An 18,156-nucleotide genomic window follows, 5' to 3' on the forward strand; every position below is an offset into this window, starting at 1 on the left:
CTGGTGCTTTACCCGAGTGCAGTCCCACACGAAGCCATCAGACACGTGTCGCGGTCAAGCTGCAAATCAATAGCAGGCCGTGGAAAACGTTCCAAGCCTTCCCACTAACAAAACCTCCTTCGTGGGAGCGCCGAGGTGATCTCGATCTCTAGTAGGCAACACACGTCATATGTACTAACATTCCTTTCTATCCTCAATGACCGTTATGACGTGGCCGGTGCCGTTGTTAATTCTCGGATACTTTTCCAAAACGTCGTATAATACACGCAAATCCTATGTTGATACGTCGTTTTGAATAAGTATCCGAGAATTATTGAATTCTCGGAGATGTACTGAAGCAGTCCATGAACCAACCTTCTTTGTGGATACACCGCACTTCGCTCTTTGACAACATTAACGAGAGTGTCAAAGCGAAACAATATGCAGTTTGACGGATTCCTCAGAGATTATTTTTTTTCGACAATCCTGCAAGAATTCTTCCAGTACGGGCTTGGTGGTCTAGTGGCAATCGCTTCTGATTCTTATGCAGCAGGACCTGGGTTCAATCCCTGGTCCGTCCCTTTCCTTCTACTTTGTATTTTTCTATCCGCTTTCTGTATACTCTCTTCTCTACATATACAACCCATGTATATTCATATGTTCATAGCCATCGCTAGAACCAGAAACGGTTGATAAGCCGTTTCCCTTCCTTTAGATAACGCCTACGAGTTATGCAATCAAGCGAACTGTGCCGCTTTAGCTTCATAGTAATAATCGCACTAATCTATCACCTTGCGCCAGGCCTCCACGCACCAATGTGTGAACCATTGTGCAGAGGTATATTCGGTTTGATGGGGATACAAACGGTTGTAATCATCACTTCCTTCCCCTTCCCAACATTGACCTGCAACCTGACGTGGCAGGCGCCATTGTCGCTTAAAACTAGAAGATCACCAACGCTCACTCACTGAAGATTCCTGCTAGTTCCCAGCAGATAAGATAATCTCATTGGTTCCTTGTGTTAGTGTAGCTAGTCTGGCGATACTGGATTAGCATCTTTGGGCGGTCAATCAAGCTTAAGCTCAATCCTTCAAGAATTCTTCCAGTATTGTTGAATAATTTCTCTGGTCATTTCTTGTGAATTCATCTGGAAATTTTACAACCTCCAGAATCTTCGTCAACAAATTTCCAGTAAATTTATTAAAAAGTTCTTTCGACAATTTTTTTAGGACTTTCAGCGACAATTTTCTTATGAATTCATTCGAAGTTTCCATTACGAATTTCTGCAGCAAGTCGTTTAAGAATTCTTCTCTTTGAGGGATGCATTTAAGAATTTCTGATTATTTTTATTAAAGATCCCTCTGGTAATTTATTCAAGAACTTATTCGAAAAATAGTTGAAGAAATCCACTGGAAATTTCTTTTGAGATTGCCTAGAAATATTATTTAGAAGTTATTGTGGAAATTCTCTTGAAAACTCTTGAAATAACTACTTCAGAAATTCCTCAGACAAAATCTTTTAATTCTAGTTCCAGCAAATTCTTCAGGAATCAATCCGTATATTCCATTAAGACTTCCGTCAGCAATTTCTTAAGAAATTGGCAAAATAATCCCGGGGAAATTGCCAAAAATTTCTCGAAAAAAAATCGAGTGACATTTCTTAAGGAATTGTGGAAGATTCATAAAAAAATGTAGGGAGAATTTCTGAAAATAATCGCCTGAGAAATTCTTGAAGAAACTTTCGGACAAATTCTCTGAAACCCTGAAAGAGTTGCCGGGAGTTCCAAAAGTAATTGGCAAAAAAAATCTAATGGCAATTTCCGGAACAAAATCGTAAAGAAATGAAGAACTCTTTGATGAATTTCCGGAGAAATTCCTGACGAAATTGTTGCCTTCCTTAAATTCCTTATGAACTCGCTGCAGAACTTTCTAAAGTAATTGCCAGAAGATTTCCCAAAGTAATTGGCTAAACTGCTAAAGTGTTCCTGGGAAATATCTCAAAGAAGTTACTAAGGGAATTTTTAAGGAAATTTTTATAAGAATGGCCAGAAGAGTTTACGAAGAAATTATCAGAGAAATTCCAAAAGTAATACCCGCAGCAATTTTTAAAGAAATTGTTATTGAATTTATTGACAAAATTAGCAGAAGAATTCCCAAAGGTATTATTTAAAAAAATGCGGGAAGAGTTTTGAAAAAATGCCGGTGGTATTTCTACAGGAATTGCAGGAGGAAATTATAAAGGCCTCAAAGAGTGTCTAAAAAAATGCCTGAAGATTTTTGAAGAAAAATCTTGGGAACTTATGGATTTCTCAAAGGTATTTCTAAAATAATTATTATTACTATTTATTAACGACAATTAACCATTATTGTGGCATTCGTGTCATAAAAGAATTATGAAAATTTCTTAGGAAATTGCCCGGAGGATTTTAAAGGAATTGTTGGAGGAATTCCAAAATAAAATACTTGACACATTCTTGAAGAAAATAGTGGAGGTGTTTGTAAAAAAAAATCGTAGAAAAGCCTTGAGCCAGGGAAATTTCTCAGAAAACTGCTAGAATCAATTCCAAAAGAAGTTTTCCAGAGGAAATCCTGTGGAATTGCCAGAGAAAACTCAGAAAACACAAAAACAAAGATGGTATTTCCAAAAGAAAATCCTAAATAATGTAACTGAGGAATTATTCAAAAAATTTCCAGGAAAAAATTGGAAATATTTCCAGAAGAATTCATTGTCGAAGAAATTCGCAAATAATTTGGCTGAAAAAATCCTGAATTATTTTTCGGACTAGTTCCCCAGTAGATTAAATTTCCGAAGGAAGTCCAAAAAGAGACGCTAAAAATATTGTCCCAAGAATTTATAGATAAATTCCTGAAGGAAACATAAGAAATCCCGAGGAACATCTTAAGAAATTGTAAGAGAAACTATAAAATCCTGAAGAGATTGCCAAAAAACACCTACAGTAGTTTTTGGAGTTATTTCTAAAAGAACTGCTGGAGGAATCCTCGATGATGTTCCTCATGGAATTAATCTAAAAAATGCTAAAAGAATGGGGCCCTAAAATTAAAGACGAATTCTCGCCTTCATTTAATAATACGATCAAGCACGGTATTCTAATCGGCATTGTATTTTACTCGAACTCGAAAAACGAAGGAATAATGAGAAAATTCGAAATAAGTAAAATGCTAAATAGTTCTAGTTTGACATTTGCGATCGACCTTGACGTGGTGTTACTCGACATTTTCGTACTGGGGTTTCAAAAATGTTCCTAGTTGACATACACGGCGAAAAAAAATCACGCAAAGTATGTGTTAAAAGCTAGGGGCGGGACAAGAGATTAAAATATTAAATAATTTATTTTCAACGACGGCCGATAAAAACGTCAAAAAATGAGGTGACACTAGTTGATTATATTTTGTGGTTTAAACCCAGAATCTATATAGAGCTTTAGAAGCACAAGAATCCTTTTAAAACGGTGGAATTTCATGGGAAATTATCGGACAAAACCAGATCCAACTGTCAACCGGTCCGATAGCCGAGTGGTAGCGTGCGAGCCTGGTGATCCGGTGCGAATCCGGTTGCGAACAGAAACTTTTTTTAATTGTTAATTGGATTCATGGTAAAATTGTAAACATTAATCTGTTGAATTGAAACGAAACTCTGTCTGCACAATTTTAGTGACGTTGTGTGTTTAAATTGACCCTGCAGAATAGTAATTTCAACCGCAAGCCGTCTTTTAGTGTAACATCTAGTGCACACTGCACTGAAATAAATTTTGTTGTGAAAACTACCGATTCCATAGTCAAATTACTAACCGCATCTATGATTCTCAACCGACAGCTTTTTCCTGTTAATTCCACTAAAACACTGTCAATTTAACTAGCAGTGCTGTTAACATTACCAAAAATAATCTTAATTTAACAGCTGGGTATTATAGTTTTAACCATACCGTGTTGTAAGATGCGTGTCCAGGAAAAATTGACAATGTTTTGTTGTTCAGACGACTATGCTTTTAGTAAAATTTATTGCAATGCATTGTAACTTCAATCGTATTTCAGTGAACTTACAGATTTTGTTGTCGGTTGAGAATCATAGGTACGATTAGTAATTTTGCTATGGAATCGGTAGTTTCCACAACAAAATTTATTTCAGTATGTGTTAAACTTACACTGAAAAAACGCAAGTCCTAAATAAAGCACTTTTCAAATCATTTTTAAGTTCTTTTGTTATCTCTGCTCTCATTCAATCTCTTTATTGTTGTCGGAAAGCAAAAAGCAAAATTCCTCAACTTTGACAGTTATCCGACGTCTCAACTAGACATAACATATTGCCTTTTTTCCAGACAGATGTGTCATGACAGAAATGTTCGCTCACCGTTTGTACACGGAGAACTACAAGTACCCAAAATTGAGTACCTTTAAACTCACTTTTGAGTTCTTTTTTCTCTCCTCTCCTCTCTCATTCTCTCTCTCTTTGCTGTTGTCAGAGAGCGAAGAGCATCAAAACAACTCAACTTTGACAGTTCGGTGCAGGAAGCCAAAAGTGAGTAAACAGCATTGAACTCAAATTTGAGTATTTCTTGAACTAGCAGATTGGTGCAAAAACTTAGCCGATTAGTACTTTGTCTTACAGGATCAAATGTGAAAAACTTGCTTCAACATCGCTTCCACGAACATAAATTTAGGATCCAGCACGCAATCCCGAAGTTGGGTTAAATAAACTCACATTTGGGTACTTTTTTTCTCTGTGCATGCAAAACAGCGAGGGGAGCGACACTAGTTTTCCAAGCTGAAATATCAAAAAAAAAAACACGGTAAAACCCGCAAAAGTTTTGCCATTTTTTCAGTGCACATGCCGAGTTTTTTTTTTGATATTCCGACTTTTTTGGGATGTAAAAACTTGTGTCATTCCCCTTGTAAACTCAAACCATTCCTTAGATGCTGCATTTACCACCGGTTTCCTCTACTATGGCATAATGGCCATTCAAGCCGGAATCCGGAACAAAAGATTTCAAACGTCAATCAGTCATTTCTCCTCCGAAAATCCATCAAGATGAGGACAATTTCCGCGATCGTAAACAATCCACCACCATCAGCAGTAGCAGAGGGTAGCAGTTCCGTGTCCGTGAATGCATTTGTCGCGGCGGCTCTTTTATGAGATCAGCCTGCCTGCCTTGCATCGACTACATTCGTCGTGCAACAAAGGAGATAAAAAAGAAACATCAACCGCCCCGATATGGACGACGATGTTCAAGCTCAACGCCGCTCTCCTCCAGCTGACATTCAGCTGATATTTTCTGTTTATGTGCGCTTCGCTTGGCTCCGTCCGTATACACAGAGTCAGTGCATGTAATGCACATATATGAATGTACAGTGTACACAAGTTGCATTTGCACAACTCTCAATACACGGTGCTGGCTCAAGTCAGTGCAGTGTCATAATCAAGCACGGCCAGCACAAATACCAGCAGGCGGCGACCATCAGCTTATGAGCTTGGTTTTGTTCCAAGGTTCTTGTGTAATAATTATTGCGGAGCGCAGCAGGCTGGTCGGTAGCACACAAAGAGAAGTAACAACAAGAAGACTACTGCGATCGTTGCAGCGATATTGCTGCACTTTGCATGCTGCCAGTAGAAATCGTGAAAATATTTATTATTTGTTTTGCGAGCACGCCTCTATCAGCGACACTCACACCAGCATTCGACGATCGCATCGAATCGAATCAAAATGCTGGAGGCCTTTCGCCCCGCGCGCGCAGGCTTCCTCGTCCGCCACCCTGCCGACGAACCAAATACAGCTCTCGATTTCGACGGTCGAACCCCACCCGGTGAAACCGATTTCTAACTGCTAGCATATAGTGCTGCCACTACTGTGCATACGAACCCGCTCATTACTCAATCCATTCGTATAAGTAGTCACTACTTGACGGATGGGGAATGGACGACGTCCACTGCTGTGTGGCGCATGCTTTCGGACTTTGTACTCGTCCCTTACCACCACCACCATCGCCGCCACCACCACAACTGACTGGCATCACTGCCTCTAAAGTTGATGTCGATATACCGATTTGTTGCAATTGCGCGGCCATCAAAGCAATCCATCCCCTCCCTTCGTCACACAACACCACAGCGCCTACTGCGCGCGATCGTCGATCGCACTTGCAACTGCAGCGCATAGATTATCCGACACATAACCTCAAACGCCGTCGCACGGTCGCTCGCTGGCTGGCATACAAAAAAGAGATCATGATCTCGAAATGGTGTTGTACTCACTCGCTAAACCCGGCACTGCTGTCGTCACACCGGGAACACGACGGAGACGGAGCGGGAGAGAGGGCCGTCCGTCCGCCGCGCACCGACCGGTTCTGGCTGCACGATCACCAACTCGCACTAGCCGAAGTGTCGACTACTGCGTCAACCGCAGCGGACCAGTTCCGGTTATCCTTGAAATCCAGGAAAAAAATCTCCAAAAATGCAACACGAACGCGACACGGACACGGACGACTGAACCGAGGACCGAACACGGGGACCAGAAGAAGGAGCACTCGTCGGGTAAAGGAGAGAATCGAACGCGCGCGCTGTACCGTACGCGCACGCAAGCTACGAAAACAAAACTCCGGCTAGCCGCGGCTCGCGCTATACCTAGCCTGCCTGCCTACTAGTGCTGTGTAGTTCGCTTCGCACACACAGCTGCACCGCACTGTCAAATTTTAATGACTGGAAGTCGTCGGGCCCGACGACTTTCAGACAACCTACACACGCTCCGGCTCTCCGGCGGATCGGCGGATCATATGATTTTGCACCACCGCTGCTGCCGCCGCCGAGCCCGACACCGAAGCCGGTGAGAGCCGCGGAACGCGAGCTTTGTATCGTGAGCTCTCCGGCCGGGCGGTCGGCTTGGAGCTCTAACTCACGATCGCCGCAACACGGTTGTTCTCCAGCTGGGCGGTTGTGGTGGTGGTGCTAACGATGCTCCCCAGTTTCTCTCTTTCTAGTAGTGCGCGGCGGTGGAGTCACTGCTGGGTGGTAGTACTATCTGCGCTGATGGTTTCCCCCCCAGCGAGCGAGTAGAAGACGGCGGACGAGCGGCGGTGCACGCCGCCACTGTGTATTGGTGCGCTAGATGCGCCGCCCGAACGTACACTACACCACTAGTTCAGAGAGGGGGTCGCCCTGGTTACTACACGCTCACACGGCCGTACCAGGCACGGCCTACTATACTATCATCGCAGTCGAAACAAGCGCGAACTACTTTGAGTGCGTTGTTGTTGTTGTTGTTGTTGTTGTTGTTGTTATTGGTGTTTGATGCTCTTCTGGTGTAGGAATAATATGTGGTAATTGAGTACTGTACAGCGCGCAAAAAAGCACAGTTGTTCAATTGCTGCACTTGAGTTTGACGGGCACTAGCGAGCGAGGGGTCGAGGTAGAACGCGCTTCTTCAAGGAACCCGGAGAATTTGCCAGCTGCTTGGATTGGCAACCAATCATCCATCGTCAATGTGAGTGACGCTTGATGCATACATCGAGGAGATGTAATCATCCGCTCCCCGGAGCAATTCAAGCACATTTGTAACGTTCCCAATGTTCTTTGTTGTGCAACTTCAAATGCTGTTGTTGTGTTCTCTCTTCCTTGGTGTAGCTGAAAAAGTTGCATCGTCATCATAACATCTAAAACCTATTTATCATCCTTCGGCGCTGTGAGTGATGCATGATGGTTTAAGGTGGCGTTATAATCCATCCCTCAAGCCAATACATGGACATTTGTAACGTTCCAAACGTGCTGAAGTTGTGTTACTTCTGGCGCTGTTGTTGTGTTTTCTTTTCAAATCGTTCTAGAAACTTCGGACGACTTATTTATCCCAAATCGAAGCATTTCACCCCCATCCCCCCATCACCTATTGCATTATTGGCAATGTACGTAGATGGATGGCAAAGCAAGCCAAGCATTTGCAGTACGCAACGCAACGCGGCAAGGTAGACCAGGCAAATTGGTTGAAGGTGGATCCGATCGGATCGGTATAAGTGTACGACGTACACGGCCTGAAGGTGCCAAGATCAAATGCGTGATTTGCATAAATGAGCGCTAGTGCTAAGGAAGGCGGTTGGCGTTGATGACGACGCCAATCACAAGGATAGGGGCTGAAGGATGATGCGCCACTACAGCGCTACGGTCGATTTGATACGATGTGCACCATGATGTGCACTTTTGTAGAATATCGGAGTCGTGAGCAAATAGAGAAATGGGATTTGTAGAGCAGTGCGTTGGAATAAGATTGATTGGATTTGATTCACAGAAGTAGTTAGACAGCCATGCGTCTCCATGGCGGCACCACATACTTGCAGCGGTTTCTATTCTATGAAAGGGGGATGGCATTTCAATTGCCATTCCATGGCCATTCTAATGCCAATTCCTTTGCCATTTGAGTGTCTTGCACTTTCCAGAGATATAGCATTGCCGTTTTCATGATCATTTTCCATTGCTTCTTCATTTTCTATGCCGTCACCAAATAACACTCACTTTCTAAATATTGTGTTGTTTTGTATCTATGTTTCTCCAGTTTTCTAATATGCTGTCACTTTCAGTGACTTTTTTTAGCCAATAACATTGTATGACTACGTAGTTTTTTTTTGCTTTTTCTCTTGTTTTTTTTTCCTTCGTCGGTACAACATCTTTTGCTATTTTACTGAGAATGCCAATGCATCGCTAATTTGTACACCATCTAATCTACATTTTCTTCGGCTATGGAAAACTAGAAGAATTCCCGCCTTTTCGGGATATGCAATTCTACACTTTTGTTAACTCGGTTAAATGCTTGTTGAGTTCCAAGAACGTCAGGCCATGACTTAGCGCGGTACGTATCGCCGCATAAAAAAGACCTAACTGCGTATTTGAAACAACAAGTGCATCGAAAGCATACTCCTTTGAATGGCAAACAATTTTACAAATGGCTCGGTAAGCAGGTTTAAATAAAATATATCAAACTAGTCTCATTGGTATACCAATCCGGCCAAATTCTACTCCCCTACTATCTCATATAGAAATTAAACAGGACTCTTGCATGCAGCAACAATCAATATGTATAGTTCATGATTCCACCTGGACGATCTTGGACGACCGAAATTGCTTTTTTCATCTAATTAGTGCACCACTTCATTCACATTTTCCTCGGCTACTGTTTGCACAAAAACTGCGTTTGAATTTTATTTAATCACCCAAACTGTATTTTAAACAACAGTTGCAGCATACTTCTTCTTAGAATCCTCATTGGTGCACCAATCTACCTAAATTCTACTCCCCTACTATCTTCTAATAGAAATTATACAAGACTCTTGCATACAGCGACAATCATTCCGTGATTATTAATTTACCTGAACGATATTGGTCGACCAAAATTGCTTTTTTTAACAAATTCGTGCACCACTTCATTCACATTTGTCTCGGCTATTGTTTGCCAACCGAATATGGAAACTACTGATGAAACCAATTGTGAATAAGGCATTCTTAGATTACCAAATCAAGCTTGGAGGTTTTTCATGACTTCAGAGACCCTCCTAGATGGAGTCTAGTAACTGTTGAAAAGCACAACTAGAGAACTAGAGTATGAACATCGATTTTGACCAGTCTAAGTAAAATCTTCAAACAATAATCTTGATCTCCTCAAAGAATTGCTAGTCAAAATACAATCACAGTGCCACGCTGGAACCTCCATATAGGTAGAATCCTCCATGGCAGTCAGAGTACTTAAAATTTTGGGGTAAGGTTAGTTTACGAGGAAGCACCAGCGAGGCTAGTTCACTAGTAGGCTAGTGGCGAGTTCAAAACAGAGTGATGAGGAGGGCGGTAGTTGTGGGATTGTTTGCGGGTCCAAGAAAACTTTCTAGAGCGTAAGACGTCTGATCTTCATGCATAGCTTGTGACCTCTTGCTGTATTATGAACAAGGTTTATACTCACACATGCTAATATATCTATGTTAAATCTAGCTACGTTGTAAACGACTGTTTGAGAGTATCCGTGAACTCCCTGGATGAATAAAATTCATGCTTACACTGCCTCTGGTAACTGTGTACTCTGAAATGGGGAGTTCAATGTCCGTTTGAGGATCTCCAAGAGCCCCCCCTGAGCACAGGTCGGAAGCACCTCTGACTCCTCTGAAATGCCCTAAAACGTCTCGGAACGCCTCTCTGAAACTCCTTGAAACTCATTTAGAAGCCTGTGAAGCCCTCCAAAGCCCCATAAAACCTCATGGTATTGCTCTGAAAAGTCCAGAAATAGTCTGAAACGCATTGAAACGTCACTGAAACTCCCTTCAAACTCCCTAAGGCTTACCTGAGATTCTATGAAACCCTTAAACCCTCCTCAAAACCCCTGGAACGCCCTAGAACACCTTTGAAAGCCCCTGAAGCTCATCCTGATGCCCTGACAATCTGTGAAGCCCCCTAGAACGCTCTAAAGCACATTTGAAACCCTCGAAACGGGCACGAAATGCCTCGAAACACCATGAAACTCATACGAAACTACTTTGAAATCCCCTGATGCTAATCTGAAAGCCTGAATTCTACTGAAATGCCCTGAAACACCTTAGAACCCGCTCTGAAACTCCCTGAAACTCATTTGAAAGTCTCTGACGCTTTCAAAGCCCCATAAAACCCCACGGAATTGCCCTGAAAGGTTCAGAAATGATCTAAAACGCCTTGAAACGTTTCTGAAACTCCCCTGAAGCTCTCTAAAGCTTATCTGAAGTTCTATGACCCCCTCTCCCCCCAAATCCCTGAAATGACCTAGAACGCCTTTGAACCCCTCCTGAAGCTCATCCTGATGCCCTGAGATTCTGTAAAGCCCTTTGGAACGCTCTAAAATACATTTGAAAATCTCTAAACTATCCGAGAAATTTTGGAGTACAGGCCATCGGATTTACAAGCGTAATCAGTGATCCATTGGATCGTTATTAATGAAATTCATGCTTATATTTCCTATGTGCTGTGAAGTGGGGAGTTCAATGTCTGTCTGAGGGTCTCCAAGAGCTCCCTGGAGTACAGGTCATCGGGTCTATAAGAATAACTAGTCTTAAACAACTTGAAGATCTTCTAAAACCTTCTAAAATTTTCGTGATGCTCACTTTGAAGCATGTGAATCCGCTTAAAACTCTCGGCATTGCTTCTGAGTCTCTTGAAATGCCCTCAATCGCCTACGAACACCTAAACGCCCATAAAATCTCACAGAACTACCATGAAAGGTTCAGAAATGATTTGAAAATCCTTGAAACATCTGTCAAACTCCCCTGTGACTCCCAAAAGCTTATTTTAGATGCTATGGAGGCCCCCAAAACCCCTGAAACGCCCTAGAACGCCTTTGCAATACCCTGAAGCTCATCCTGATTGCCTCCATGCAACGAAGAATCTGTGAAACCTCTTGGAACGCTCTAAAGCACATTTGAAACTCTCCAAACTATCCGAGAACTTCTGGAATACAGGTCATCGGATCTACATGCGTAATTAGTGATCGATTGGAGCGTAATTAATGAAATTCATGCTTGCCTCTGGCAACTATGTGCTGAGAAGTGGGGAGTTCAATGACTGAGGATTTCCAAGAACTCCCTCGAGTTCAGGTCATCGGGTCTACTGGTCATCGGTAAAACTTCCCTGAAGCTCCTAAAAGCTTATCTGAGATTCTAGGAAACCCCCCAAAAATCCCTAAAACACCCTAGAACGCCATAAAAACGCCCTGAAGCTCATCCTGATGCCCTGATAATCTGTGAAGCCCTTGGAATGCTCTATAACGCATTTGAAATCTCCTAAACTTTCCGAGAACTTCTGGAGTACAGACCATCGGATCTACAAGAGTAATCAGTGGTCCATCGGAGCATTGTTGATGAAACTTATACTTGTCTCTGGCAACCACGTGCTGTGAAGTGGGGAGTTCAATGTCTCAGGATCTTCAAGAACTTCCTCGAGTACAGACCATCGGATCTACAAGTATTAAAAATCTTAAACAGTTTGAAGCAGTTTGAGAGATAAACTTTGGGCGCCATTTTTTCGGTTGTACTTAAGTTATTGTGATAGATTTGCATGAACTTTAATCAAATGCTTCACAACGCGAACTCAAAGGTTTGGAATGTGGACATTGTCATGAAAATCAAGTAGAATGATCGTCGTTTACATTGTAGTTCTCATTTGTGTACCAATATGTCCTAATTTTCCTAGACTATATTCACTTGAAACTGCTTATTGGACACTTTGCCACATTAATTGAGAGACAATTTTGAGAAAATTTTGATGTTTGACGATGAATATGTTAAATGCAAGATTCCCAGGTGACACTGGTGAAGACATAAGCAGCATGTAACAAGAGGGCTTCAAAACTATATAAAAGCTTTGAAACTTTCACGCTTTATTTGTTCAGAAAGATTTTCCCAGATATTCTTAGAAAAAAACTTCTGAAAGAGACGAACCAGCCAAGGGCTGAAAGTCTCTCTAAGAAAGACAAATCAATCAATCAAAAAAACTTCTCACAGGCAAACCAGCAAAAGCATCTGATGAAAATATTGAAAATTCCTCTAGTGTTTGTTGACAATAGAAGTTCCGGAAAGTTTGTGGAGAGATGTAGACGGTTTTAGAAAAAGTAACATAAAACACAAAAGGCTTCCACAAAAAAGAGGACAACTTTCCGCAGTAAAGTTGAAAAAAGAATCTCCAGCCTTAAGATAACTAATCCAGAAGCAAAGGGTTTGAGTTCCGGAAAGGAACTTCCTCTGCTTAGCCTGTCATTGTGCTTGCCACACAATATGTAAATGAGAAGCAAAAACGCCATTCCATTTTGATTGCGAAATTCCTTTGAAGAGCATTCAGTGTTGCAGGCAGTCCACGATTTAATGTGAAGCGTAAAGCCAAAAAGAAGTAACAATAATACCCGAATCCACCAACGAATCTTACTTTATTCGTTCACCGATCCATCAAAATTTGCCTTGCCTATATGTACAGCTTGTAAACCAATCGTTCAAAACAGCTAATGCCGAATACAGTCACTATATACACAGTCTGGCGGACTGTCACTTTCGACCGGAGCCAATCGAGCATGACGTCATAGTGTTCACACCGATAAATGCTACCCCGTGACGTCATGCTCGATTGGCTCCGGTCGAAAGTGACAGTCCGCCAGACTGTGTATATGGTGACTGTAATGCCGAACGGTTTCGGTTGCCCAGAAATAAGAAGAAGAAAGCTCGTCTTGATGGATATTTTTTTCACTTTTGGCGTCATTTTTATCAGTTGTACTTAAATTATTGTGATAGATTTGCAGAAAGCGTAACCAAATCTGGCGTTTAATATTATTCAGGCGTATCTACAATGATTGATTTCTCTTCGTCGATTTTCTCTTCGGATTACTATGAGGAATGCAACTAATATTCGTATGATCTCTTGGTATGTTTCGGCGAGGGACGACTAGAACTAGCATTTTAAACAGCAAAAACAATCAACAAGGATTTGCCGGCCAAGTTATTAATCAACGAGAACATCGATGAAGAGAAATCGATCATTGTAGATACGCCCGTATGATACTAAAAGCGAGAAGTGCTTTACAACGCGAAGCTACATCTGCGGAATGCATAGATATTGCCATAAGAATCTAATAGAATGATCGTCGTTCCCATGGCAGTTCTCATTTGTGTACCAATATATCCGAATTCGCCTAGACTATTTTCATTTCAAACTGCTTATTGAACACTTTTCAACATTCATTAAAGTATATCTGAAGAGTCTGAGTGAAAAAAACATTCCCAAACAACACTTGTGAAATCATAAAACAACATGTTACATGTACATGGGCTTGAAAAATATATAAAAGTTACAAAACTTTCTCGCTTGATTGCCTGAGAAAGATATGTATTCTAAGAAAAAACCTCCTAACAGACGAACAGTTGTTACTAGCAAAGGCATCTGGTAAAATAAATATTGAAACTTTCGCTATTAGCAAGAATTAAAAAAAAGGTCTTCAATGAACGTTTGTTGATATGTTAAGTAGAAATTCTGAAAAGTTTTTCAGACGTAGACGACTTTGGAAAAGTCACATAAAACAAAAAAGGTTTACATAGAAGAAAAAAAATATCCAGGAAAACAAATCTTACAAAATTCGTTCACCGATCCATCCAAATTTTCCTCGCCTATACACGGCTTGCAAATCAAACCTCGTTCCAAACAGCTGATTGAACACGTTCGCAGCGGCGTTCTACGACATTTTGTTGTTGTTAGAATCGGGCACGTTTGGCGCCAATATTAGTTGCTTCATACCATATCCGTACCTAATTCAGTTTTCCGGCTTTCAACAGAATTCGTGCCGGCTATTTCACGCCATCTTAGTGAGCCTCTTTTTCAACAGCTGATCGAAGTTTACTGCACTAGCTGCTTTCGCAAAAACGTGTAACTCGGTTGAATACTTGCAGCTGATGTTAGAACCATTACCAACATATCGGATTTGGTCGTGGTATATGTATTTGCAAAAGTCTAGAGAGCTTTCCAACGGGAGAAGTGGTGGAAATACCACCTTCATTTGGAAGCTTCTTGAGAAAAGCTTGGAAAGTTCTTGGAAAGTTTTTCTACACAAGCTGAAAAAAAAGCATCTCGACAATAACCTGAGAAATCATTTCACAGAAGTCAGGTAAGTTTGTCATGGAAAAGGTGTAGTGCTTTTTGGCAAAAGGCTGAGAAATTCTGCAACGGAAAAAGAGAAAAGTTCTTGGCAAATCATTGGATGGCTTCTCAATAAAAGTATAGAAAACGTCTCAACAAGAGTTGATTCTTTTTTGCAAAAGTTTCAGGACAATGTTTTCGAAGGCGTACGGCTACAGCCTAACAAACTTTTTTACAGAGAAATTAGCGAAAGCTCCTCGCACAGCTTCCCAGTTTTCGGAAGCTTGCACAGTTTCTCCACAAAATATCTCAAAGGTTCTCAACAGAAGCTTTAAAAGCTTTTGGACAGAGGTTTGAAAGCTTCTCGACAGAAGCTTTGAAAGCATCCAGAAGGTTTGAAAGCATCTCGATAGAAGCTTCTCTACTGAAGTTTTGAAAGCGTCGCTACATAAGCTATGTAAGCCTCTCGTACAGAAGCTTCGAAAGCTTCTAGGCAGATGCTGCGAAAACTTCTGACAAAGGATTTGAAAGCTTTCCGACAGAAGTTTTGGAAGCTTTAATACAGAAACTTTGGAAACCTCCTGACAGAAGTTTTGAATGCTTCCCTACAAAAGCTTCCCTACAGTAGCTTTGAAAGTTCCCTGCAGAAGCATTGGAAGCATCCAGTCAGAAGCTTTAAAAGCTTTCCTACAGAAGCTTTGAAAGATTCTAGGCAGAAGCTATGAAAACTTCCTGACAAAGGATTTGAAATCTTACCGACAGAAGTTTTGGAAGCTTTCCTACATCAACTTTGAAAACTCCTGACAGAAGCGCTGAAAGCTTCCCTGCAGAAGCTCTGAAAGCTTCCTCATAGAACCTTTAATTGCTTCCATACTGAAGTTTTAAAAGCGTCACTACAGAAGCTTTAAAAGCTTCTAGGCAGAAGATGTGAAAACTTCCTGACAAAGGATTTGAAGGCTTTCCGACAGAAGTCTTGGAAGCTTTCCTACAAAAACTTTTAATACCTCCTGACAGAATTTTTGAAAGCCTCTCTTCAGAAGCTGTGGAAGCTTCCCTACAGAAGCTTTGAAAGCTTCCCTACAAAAGCTTTTAAAGCTTCCCGACAGAAGCTTTGAAAACTTCCCTGCAGAAGCATTGGAAGCATCCAGTCAGAAGCTTTGAAAGCTTCCCTACGGAAGCTTTGAAAGCTTCTCTATAGAAGCTTTGAAAGCTTCTCTACAGAAGCTTTGAAAATATCCTTACAGAAACTTTGAAAGCTTTTCCACAGAAGCATTGAAAGCATCTCGACAGAAGTTTTGAAAGTGTACTGACAGAAGTAAAAATGTTTTAAAGTCGTCGGCAGCATTTGCAGGAGCTTTTCAACCGAAAGCTTAACAAGTTTCCGAACAGCTCGGTAGCAACCATCATTTTTTTTTCATTTTCGTTCACCACCCCATCCAAATTCGCCTCGGCTGTTTCTCGCCCATCGTGCCCTCAAACAGCTGATCGAACACATTCCATTAGCTGGTGCACCATCATCGCATCGCCATGGTGCGACATGCCTACTACGACTGGCAAAAAAAACAGCCGATCGGTTGGATAATTTCCTCACAGCCTATTATACTGTTGTTAATGTTGTTGCTGTTGCTGTTGGACAGGTTGAGTGGTGCTGCCGTTTGTTGTTGTTATGATTGTTACGCCTCTGGTTGTTGTATGTTTTCCGCATAACTCACCACGATAACCGTTCGTTCAGCCTGTGTTCAGCTGTTTGGCCTCCTCGTTTCGCCTGCACCCCATCCGTCGACATAGGCACAATTAGCCTTAAGAAGAAGTAAAAAAGTCCACACGTGCCGCGATTGTCTCGTGCGCCCGCCGAGCCCGTTGTTGTTAGGGCTAATTCGCCACATTTCACGACCACTTTACTACATTTCTGCTTCAACTTCATCAGGTGTTCAGAGGTTCAGCGAAAGAGCGAACGCGAGGTCCAATAAATGTGCGGGCAACTTAGCGCCAATTGGAGGTAGCGAGGTAGGTAAGTGCAGCATTGTTAGATGGATGGATGGTGGCGGTGGTCGGTAATTAGATGAGAGGGCGCCGCAACGGGGTTTCTCGGTATTGTTGCGGAAAGTGCTATAGGCTTCAGTAGAACTGACATTAGCAATAACGGAGTAGTAGGCTGAGGAGAATAGCTCAGGTGACAATCGTCGAAGTAAGCCACGTGATTAACGAGCAGACCCGGTGGCGACGATTGTGGTGCAAAGTAGGCGAGCAAATTGATGGAAATTCATGGAAGTTTGAACGAATTTTCCTGGGATTTGTAAATGACCCAGCAATTTCACCAAAATGGCCTAGTAGAGCAGTAAACCTCCAATCCTTGAATAGTTTGAAACTGTGTCAATGTTTGAAATCTTGTCAAAGTTAAGAACTAGTGAAATCGTTTCAACATAATGGCCAAGTAATTACTCCATAATGACCAAGTAGAAGGTTAAATGTTCAAAACAAGTTAACTAAGCCTGTAATTAACATAATCCGCTTATGCTTTGGAAACTTGTCATCGTTTATCGATCATTGAGATTATAAACACTAGATCAAAATGACCAAGTAATTATCAAAATTACTTGGCCTCTATGGCCTAGGAGCAATTTACACACAAATGTAACTAAAATTGACACAGAAAACGTCAAACTAACCGTTTTAAGTCACTGAATGTCTGCTCAGACAAACAATGATAAATGACCAAGTAATTGTCACCTGATACTAAATAATGCACCATATCAGTCAACAATGGTGAATTGATTTGAAACAAAAGGGCAATTCTTCCGGACTTACCCGTCGCTTCCGTGGCATGTCCTCGTTGTAGTCCATTCCGATGCCCTCGTCCGAGGTGGAGATCGATGTGGTCCGGGGACCGCGAATCACAATGTCATTGGTGGTACCGTTGGTGGTGGCGTTGGCAGTGTTGGTGTTTTGGGTGTTCTGGTTGTTGTTGTTGTTGTTATTGACGCTGCTGTTGTTGTTGTTATTGTTATTGGTGGTGGTGACGACGTTGTTGTTGTTGTTGTTGTTGTTGCCTGGTGGACTACTGCCGATGCCGCTACTGCTGCTACTGCTGACACTGCTGCTGGCACTGTTCGGCGACGTGGAATGTCCATCCTCGCTGAGCGGTGGCGTGGTCGAACCGGTGCTCCACGAGGTGCTGCTACTGCCCGAGCTGGTGCCCAGGATGGGCTCCCAACCTGTTGAGAGAAGAGAAGAAAGGTGGAAGGATTCAGTTAGATGGACTTCCTGAAAACTAGGGTTGGAACAGCGTTGAGTTCACGAATATCCAAGAACTTTATGTAGCACAGATTTTGACATGCGCACGCGTTAAAACATCTACAGAATTATGGAATACGTCAAGGAGATTCTCAATTGAAACACTGAGTTCTTAAAGCTCTATTTTACACCTAAAAAGGGTAGCCGGTGAAGCCTCTAGAAATCAGCCAAAACCCAAAGAATCTCAGTGAAACTCCTGAAACGCTTTCGCTTCTCTGAAACCCCCATGAGACCATCGGGAACATGTCTGACACCCGCAGGACATCC

The 18,156-nt window shown here is 41.9% G+C and overlaps 1 protein-coding gene across 2 annotated transcripts in view; it reads right to left on the reverse strand.

The window, feature by feature from the left end:
• Positions 1-18,156, reverse strand: part of LOC109419243 (zinc finger protein 395) — a 263,320-nt gene that overhangs the window by 100,974 nt on the left and 144,190 nt on the right. For both annotated transcript variants that reach the window (XM_029867709.2, XM_029867717.2), the window contains one exon: positions 17,404-17,810. In XM_029867709.2, the coding sequence (XP_029723569.2) occupies positions 17,404-17,810 (407 nt within the window). The remainder of the gene's footprint in view (positions 1-17,403; positions 17,811-18,156) is intronic.

This window comes from Aedes albopictus, chromosome 3 (genome assembly GCF_035046485.1).
Source record: "Aedes albopictus strain Foshan chromosome 3, AalbF5, whole genome shotgun sequence".
NCBI lineage: Eukaryota > Metazoa > Arthropoda > Insecta > Diptera > Culicidae > Aedes > Aedes albopictus.